This window comes from Fulmarus glacialis, unplaced genomic scaffold, assembly GCF_000690835.1.
Source record: "Fulmarus glacialis isolate BGI_N327 unplaced genomic scaffold, ASM69083v1 scaffold4847, whole genome shotgun sequence".
Classification (NCBI taxonomy): Eukaryota; Metazoa; Chordata; class Aves; order Procellariiformes; family Procellariidae; genus Fulmarus; species Fulmarus glacialis.
The window spans coordinates 14,580-23,747 of NW_009221134.1; the positions used below are offsets into that span (position 1 = coordinate 14,580).

The 9,168-nt window shown below is 37.0% G+C and overlaps 1 protein-coding gene across 1 annotated transcript in view; it reads right to left on the reverse strand.

Annotated features, from left to right (window-relative positions):
• MCCC2 (methylcrotonoyl-CoA carboxylase 2 (beta)) overlaps positions 1-8,552 on the reverse strand; it is a gene marked incomplete at its 5' end in the record, with an annotated part of 21,800 nt that extends 13,248 nt beyond the window's left edge. The window contains 4 exons of the mRNA XM_009580972.1: positions 1-4; positions 910-1,015; positions 1,954-2,018; positions 8,439-8,552. The exon at positions 1-4 is cut by the window's left edge and continues 74 nt beyond it. Coding sequence (XP_009579267.1) covers positions 1-4; positions 910-1,015; positions 1,954-2,018; positions 8,439-8,552 — 289 coding nt within the window. The remainder of the gene's footprint in view (positions 5-909; positions 1,016-1,953; positions 2,019-8,438) is intronic.
• Between the last annotated feature and the right edge of the window lie 616 nt (positions 8,553-9,168).

Genomic DNA, 9,168 nt, shown 5'->3' on the forward strand with positions numbered 1-9,168 from the left:
TTACCTGTGCAATTTAATTATTAGTCCACATTATAACTTAAAAAACCAAACACCAATTAATTTTGCAACTGCTTTGAGCACAGCCTTCTTCTTCACCAACCACACCAAAATGCCTGTACTGGCTTGTCCTCATTTTGCATAAAGATCAAATTTCTTAAACTGAAGGTTGGTAACACTTTCTCACTTACTGTTACCTTTCTTTCTACTCCTGTGTATACCTCCATACGTGCTCCACTTCTTCCACGTTATCAAAAATTACGCATGTCCTCCCATTTGCTTACTTTCCCCCTGTGCCCTGTTAGGCAGGTAGTATTCTGAAAAACCAATGAAGATTTTTGCCACGCAACTGAATACCACATCTTGCCTTCCTTCAGCTGCTGAGCTTTAATCTTCAATTCGCCCTCTCACGTCTCCTGCCAAAATAAGTTAAGGCAATTCCTCCCCCATATGTTATCCATTCTGTTTTCTACAAGGAATTTTTTAATCAATACAATACAATACAATACAATGACATGATTTAGGTCTATCCCCTCAGTTTTATACCTTTCATTAATAATAATAGAAAATGTGTATTCCAAAAGATACTTTAGCAGGTATCTAATTTTAAGTCCATGGGAATGATCATGTGGGCTTAAAATTATATTAAGCACCTTGCAAGATTGGGTTTATCTTAAAGCGCAATTCTGTGATTCTGAAGCACTGTTCTAGTTGCTTTACTCTTGCATGTAATCCCAGTGATTTTATTGGGAATAATGCAAAAAAAAAGAAACATTAGAGAAATCTTTAAAGACAAGAACCATAACTTCCATTTTCAAAGTGTCTGAAGCCAGAGATAAAATACGTGTTGTATGAATCAGGTGAAGAAAAGCATTCCTAATTTAAACAATGCAGCGTTTTCAGATTCTATACACTTACGTCTACTTTCTTTTGGAGATTTAAACTTCTTACAGCTTTCCTTGCTAGATGAATCGCGTGATTGTCATCCAAAGCATAATGATCTGTTACACCAGATTTTCTGTATATAAGTAACAATAGCAATATGAAGACTTAAAAAAAAAAAAATCTGACAATGAAAATCTGAGGTTTTAAAAACCTTTAAGACTTTAGAATATATTTATCTTTAAAATATAGATGCTACAATACAGCTCTCCACATTTTGTTATGAAATTACTTTCAAAATAAAACCCATGCCTGAACTTTTCTTTGAAACAGTACATTCAAGTTATCAGACATGACATAAAATACCAACTCTAGGAAGTAAAAAAACTAAATGACAATATAAGAGATGACAAACATTGTTCAAATGGAAATTAAATTAATTTGAAATTATAAAGAAAACACATGTTTACAGAAATGTTTTGAACTGCCCTTAAAAAGAATTCTTTATTCACTTCACTAAATTTAAGTAAAAATTAAGCATTTATTGTACAGTAATACTTTACTTATTGTACAGTAATACCTAACTTTGTTTACTATTCTTTTCATTTAGAACTAGAAAGTGCGTAAATTCTTTGTTTTGATTAACAAGTATTCTCCTACAAAAAACATAAGCTATTTTCATCTTGTTTATAGTAAGTTCTAACTGACAGTAAGAAAGACACAATCTGCAAAATATATTATCTTTCTCAATGTGTATTGTTCTATTAACACTCAGTGTTAAACAGTATAGAAAAGTCCTCCACATTATGTGTGATGCTGTATTAGACATGTAAGTCTTTTAAAGTAGTAAATGAAGGAAACAAGATTCTAACTAGAGTAACATAAGGTAACTATGCTACTCTAACAATAAAATGATTCATCAACACCAGATAAGGACACAGAAAGTATTAATTTTAAAAATGTAAATATAGTTTAAAAAAGATCTAAATATGAATTAATAAAATAAAATAAAATACACCCTACTAAAGTCTAAAGGATGGAAGAAATTAACTCTGAGAAAATATTTCTTTAAACCTGCAGTGAAGATCTGCCCCTCCAAGATCCTCTGCTGATACCTCTTCACCTGTTGCTGCTTTAACCTACCACAAGAAAAGGAAAATGAGCTTTAGAGTTGACACTTGTCTTGCATTAATATTTATGCTGGTTTAGTTATAGCAATAAAAGAGATCTTTGCAAAATGCTTCTTCATTAATAATATTTCCTCAGTTACTCTCCCTCAGAGCATTTAAAATGTGACAACACAGAATCCTGTCAAAATTACTTAATTTCTCTGACTTTGTATCCTTATTCTAGCATTAATATGTAGTTTTTATTGAGAAAGATTCTCCACTGTTGTGTTTATTGCTATGTCCATTATTAGTGTGAGTATACCTACACACCCTTTACATTTATTAACATGCATTTTCATGAAGATTTTTTTCGCATTTAACAAGCAATTTCAAACGTGATACTTTCCTACATTGTTTCAAACAAACGTCAGTTGAAACTTAGCATTCTTCAACTTTGCTTTCTCTACACAAACTCTTCTTCTATGAATTTTAACTTACTTATTTCAGTATTAACCATAAAATAGTCATTAGCAGTTTTTATTTTCTAAACCTTCCATTAAACACACAACAAATTAGTAAGAATAATTTTTTTAAAAATAGCATATTAATGTCATAAAACTGTTTGGATCAAGTATGATGTCTCCATAAAAATACTTCAAATGCACAATCTAAATCCTAGATCTGTCAAACCTTAGACCTGACAGGATAATTCGAGAGTGAGGGAACTCCTTCTTATAACAAAGCAGTATCATTTACTGCATGGTAAAAAAACCCTTCCTGATGCATTTTCACTGTACTGTAACTGCTTTGAAGAGGATTCCTTGCAATCTGGTGAAACCATTATTCATCACGCATGGAGAGTACAGAGGTAGTGTAAGAGACAAGGGAAGAGAAAACTATCATCACTTCCAAAACAGATTTCAGTTTCCAAGTTTCATGTCTAAAACCAAAGCACTCTAAATACATAAATATATATATATACACACATGCATGCACTCTTCCAAACTGTCACGTTTGTAGAATTAAGTATAGATATTTCTTCACTAATAGGATTTTTGCTTTTAAATCTGAATGGCTACCCATGTAATATGAAGGTGTGGCATTCTGATACTAATTGATGAAAAGTTTCTGTCAGAGACATAATTAACTTGAGTCTTCATTAAACAACAAACAGAAGAACATACTTTTAAGATAAATTAGGAAAAATTTCTTCACTGAAAGGGTTATCAAGCACTGGAACAGGCTGCCCAGGGAAGTGGTTGAGTCACTGTCCCTGGAGGTATTCAACAGATGTGTAGATGTGGCGCTTAGGTACATGGTTTAGTGGTGGAGTTGGCAGTGTTAGGTTTACGGTTGGACTTGATCTTAAGGGTCTATTCCAACCTAAATGACTCTATTCTGTGATTCTATGAAGTAATTCTATACGTCTCTCTTTACGTGTCTGACACAGTATGCAGTTGTAACATTGTGATTCTGCGACTACTGCAGACCTTGGAACAAATGCGAATAGAGCACTGATTTCTATTAGCACAGAAATCTAGACACTCGTTTTAATAAACTTTACAAAAATGGCTTTTTTCCCTCTTCCGCAGAGGTAAAGTTTTCCTTCTCCAAATCACAGAATTGCAGTTGTGGAGTCTGTCAGCCACCCAGGGATATTGTCTAGTTTAACTCCCCTGCTCAAAGCAGGGTCAACCAGAGGAGGTTGCTCATGACCACGTACAGTCGAGTTTTGAATACCTCCAAGGATGGAGACTCTACAACCTCTCTGGACAACCTGGTTCAGTGTGACCACCCTTGCAGTAAAAAAATGTTTCCTTACATCTAAATAGAATTTCCTGTATTTCAGTTTGTGTCCTGTAGCCTCCTAACCTGTCACTGGGCACCAATGAGAAGTCTGGCTCTACTGTCTTTACTCCCCACTGCAAGGTATTCATACACATGGACACGCTCCCTCTGAGACACCTCTTCACCAGGCTGAAAAGTCCCAGCTCTCTCAGCCTCTCCTCATAACACAGATGCTCCAGTCCCTTCATCATCTTCGTGTACCTTCACTGACTCACTCGAGTATGTCCATGTCTTTCTTGGTCTGGAGAGCCCAGAGCTGGACCTAGCACCCCAAATGTGTCTTACGAGGGCTGAGCAGATGGGAAGGATCACCACCCTTGACTTGCTGGAAACACTCTCCCTAATGCACGCCCAGGATGTTGCTGGCATTTGCTGCAAGGGCACATTGCTGGCTCATGTTCAACTTGGTGTCCACCAGGACCTACAGTGCCTTTTCTGCCAAGCATCTTCCCAATTGGTTGGTCCCCAGCCTGTTCCAGTGCCCAGAATTATTCCTTCCAAGGAGCACTTGCCCGCTGTGTTTAACTTCAGAAGGTTCCGTTCAGCCCCCTTCTCCAGCCTGTTGAGGTCCCTCTGAGAGGCAGCACAATCATCTGCTCTATTAACCACTCCTCACAGGGTTTCATCATCTGCAAATTTGCTGATGGTGAAATTTGGACTGTTGTCCAGGTCATCAATGAAGATGTTAAACAGTATTGGTGCCAGTACTGACCTCTGGGGTACACCACTAGTGATCGACCTCCAGCTTCAGCTCAGCAGTTCAGCCAGTTCTCTGCCCATTTACTACCACCTCACTGCCCATTTACCCAGTCTGTACTTCATCAGTTTGTTGAGGATGTTATGGAAGACAGCGTCAAAAGCCTTGTCAAAGTAAACATAAACAATATCCACTGCTCTCTCTGCTTCCACTGAGCCAGTCATCTCAGCATTGAGGACTATCAGTTTGGTCAGGCCCGATTTCCCCATTGTAAATCCATGCTGAATACTCACAGTCACCTTCTTGTCCACAGTGTTTTTGGAAATAGCTTCCAGGATTATTTGCTCCACCACTGTCCCAGGTACTGCAGTGCAATAGAGCATTCTACAAACTGTAGCTTAAATAGTACTAACTTTCTTAAAGTTCATTAAATTCTAACAGACTGCAAATAGAGCCTTGACAAGATATGTGGGGATTTTGAAAGAAATCCCTGTTCAAGCTACTTTGGCTAGCAATCATCAGGAGAAATGAACACAAACTTTAGATAAAATGTGCATTTCCCATAATAGATCATGGTGACATGTAGAAGAGTCTCCAGCACACAAATATACATGAATTTGACAAACTTATCCTTTTTTACCAGACCTTCCTTCACCACTGAGCACAGAAAGTGGCAAATTTTCCCTGGGGAAGGAAAATCAGAAGTTTCTGGAATGGGATGGAGAAGCCTACTACAAGTGGTATTGCCAAGCGTGAGGATATAGATTCCTCAGCTTGGGGGAGTGCAGAAGAATGGCCTTAGATATTACTACTACTGTGACTCCTCTTACTACTGAGATCTATCTGTTCATGAAGTCATTACTCCTCACCTTTCTGAAAAGAAGGAGAAGGAAACTTGCACTTTAGACTGCAATTCACTTTTTTTTAGCGTACACATCCCAAGACTAATTATAACTAACAGCAGGGATTTTCTTTCGACTTCCTTAGGATGTTTTGTTTTAGGCAGGCGAGTGATAAAATCCAATCCAACTTTCTTCATATAGGAATGACATTTTGGGGAACAGAGAATACACAATAATGGCTACAATATCTGCTACAACATTGAATGAAGTTTCTATGGGAGTCTGAAGTAATTTTGATGCTTAGAGAAAGGCAAGCAAAATATTTTCAGTGAGGATATGAAAAGCTCTACCAAACAGAAAAGCTGACAGGTAGTGATATTAAAGTTTGATCTATACGCACAAAGATAAGGATCATTACATCCGCAGGTTGCTAAGGAACAAATTAAATTGGAGGATAGTTGTGAAATCTTCCTCTGGAAGTAGTGAAAAGTTTCTGTTCTTTCTAACTTCACAACATCCTTGCAGTCACTTACTTGTCTAGCCAAGTCTTCCCTTTAAGACCTGACTCAGACCACCCTGTTTCAGCTGCCTATCCTGGCAAAAGTCTCCTGCGCTACATCTCAGTGATACACATGTATGACCTAAATTCCCTTGCAATGTTAAATGATTACCACCCTCTTACAACAAGAGAGTCTGGTTCCTTTTTTTTCAGCTTCCTAGCCAGCTTCGTGGGTGCTACTGGGTATTAGCTGTTTTATTTTGAACCTTCTTAATGCTGGAGCTTGAAAGAAACTGGTTTTGAGTAAGCTCTCCAAGACACATTATTCGGTGCACCCAAGGGATCTCCCAGGGTCTGATGAACCTTTCCAGCTCTAACATAGCTCCAAGCAGAATCACTCAAGGTGCACAGCACTCTTGCCAATGGCAATGCCATGTCAGAAGAGCTGACTTTGCTCAGGTCTTTCAGATTTACTAGTTGAGCTTCTGCAACAAATTACTCTGAATCTGAGCAAGCCCCAGAGGCAGTACTGTCACTTTATACGCTACTGGCTCTAAGCCTATGAACTGTGCTGGACCTAGAATGGGTTTGTGCTTAGACAGCTCAGGTGTTTCCTGCAACCAGGGCAGTTATTTGTAACACAATAACCAAGCTAGTAACAGTGTGATGTAAAAGTTCATTTCTTTCATCATACTAATTTCCTTATCTCAATGAAAAGATGTATGAATCATCCAATGTTACTCACTCAACTAACATTATTCTCAACTAATATCTTCATTCATATTTATGCCACTTTTCACCAGGAAACTCCTAGTATCTAAATTACAGTGATAAATTTACAGAAAATTGCTTGATTTTGAGGGAGGATTTGTCTTTGTTTACCTATAAAAAACAAGCTGAAAGGGACTAATACAAAATAAAAAGGAACAGAGACCTAGGTAAGACGTTTGAAACAATTACTGCCAAAGAAATTCCAACAAAGAAATTCTAGAATCCTAAATTCTACTGAGCAGTAAATAAATTAGCATTAAATGACACAGTTGCTATTAACTACTTCATCTGCTCTTGCTGAATACTTTGTTCTTCTTGTCAACTGTCTGCATAAATGATAAGACTTTTTTTTTTTTTTAAGCTACACAGGAATTTAAAATCCATCTATACATTGAACTTTGGGGAAAAAAAAAGGGTATAAAATGTTAAATCCACTTTTAGCATCAAGATGACACAGTGGGGAAAAAACAACCCTGAAGTAAAGCAAAAACATAATGTGGAAATGAGAGCAGTGCTATACAAGTAAACACTAAATGACATCACAGGTAAGTTCTTCATGCTTTTAAGGAAATTAACAATTGTGCCTTAGGAACTGGTCAACAAAAAAAAATCTGTCAGTGGTTGTCTTCCCTTAGTTTATGGGACCTGCTACATTTTCCCCAGTATCTTAAGTGGTGGAAAGAAATTACTTCCAGCAGACCCCCTCCTCTGTTACCACAGGAATTGAGTGGAGCAGTACCTTCATTAACAATACTGTTACAAGGTGATTTCTCCATTTAGGCTTGCTCAAGTTGGAAGGACTTTTGAGAGACATTTGATTTGCACTTGGCTTTGTCACCGCAAGCACACCTAAAAGTTCCCAAAAGACTATAACCAAAACAGAGCCAACGTGCTGCCTCAGACCAGTTTGTTCAATGAGACAAATACTTGACTATTTCAAAAAAGCAAGTTTATCCAATCAGACTTCATTGATACTAGAACAGTTGTGCTGGGTGCTGCCCTACCTGTTAGCTCTAGCACTAACATAACATTTACTACTGGAAATTCCTTTCTTCTCATAAAGCTTGTGTTAAGTAAAATAACCTTTGTTAGCAAAGATAATTACTTGTATCAGTATAAAACTGAGCCTACACTAGAACATACACTGTTTTTAAAAAAATAAACCCCACTCAAGCTCTCCCTTTTCTGCTGGAGCCAAGCTACTATGATTTTAAAGCTGTCTTATGCCACAATATTTTGCACAGTCACAAATTCCACTATGAGTTCCACAATAAAGCAAGTTTTAATTCACAGGAGCTCTTCAGGTCAGCTTCCTTAGAAACAATTTCCTTACTAAGAAAGTAAGGAAATGATGACAAACTCCATCATAAGTGCATCTCCTTTGTCTGTAAACTGACATAAAATATAGCAGATCTGTTCTGCTTCTGAAGTTCTCTGATCCTGACTCAGATATAATATACATGCTTGTAATTTTTTTTTTTTAATTTCAAGTCAAACCTAGAGACTACATAATGGAATATAGAAAGCATTTTTATCATTTAAAATGTGCACGACAATCTAAAAGCCGTACTATAAAAACACCTTAAAAAAGTCTGATTTATATATACACCTCTAACAGATAGAAAAGATTTAATTTAAGATATAAACATTCAGATATACTTAAAAAATGCAAATTAATCTACAGAATATCTGAAAATATCTCACCAAGAAAGGTCTCAATAGTTTAAGCTGTACAGTTGTCAGCAGCACAATTTTTTTGGTGGTTATGTTACTAGAAACTTCTGTATCCTTACCAGTGGTGGCCCTCCCAAGAATATTGTTCCCTGTTTGCCAACAATAATACTTTCATCAGCCATTGCGGGTACGTATGCTCCTCCTGCTGTACAGGATCCCATTACTACTGCTATCTATTCGGAAAACAAAAAACACAAGTTAATGAATTGTCCAACCCTTAAAAATAGCAAATGCACATGCTACTATTACATATTGTACTGATTTTAATACAGATTCTGGGACAGCACTGCAAGATTATTTTTGCCTGGCAGAACAAACTTTTTAGTTATGTTTTAGCTTTTTTCCAAAAAAACAGATAATCTCTCTAGTTTTCAGCAGTCTCTTAAACTATGATCTTCAGGCCACCCTGCAGGAAAATTCATATATGAAGTACTATGAGCTACATATATGAAATGTTTGAAGAGGTGCACATTCCACCACGAAATTTGTTTTTACCAATGAATGGTAAAAGGTTGAAAACTAGAGGTTGCTCCTGGAATTTACGCTTAAGTCAGAGCTTCAGTTGTTGCTTATCGGCATAGTTTCACCAATGTTAACATCCTTTGAAGAAAACTCCTCACATCTACTAGTATGTAACTTCAGTCCTGCAATGGATCAACTGATTAACTCTGCTCCTTCAAGGAGTGTTGAGTACCTCACTACAGGCTTTAGCACAAATAATCTCTGCTTCATCCTTATGCCTAATTCTGAGATGAACGTCTACCCAACTGTCGTGGTTTAACCTGGCAG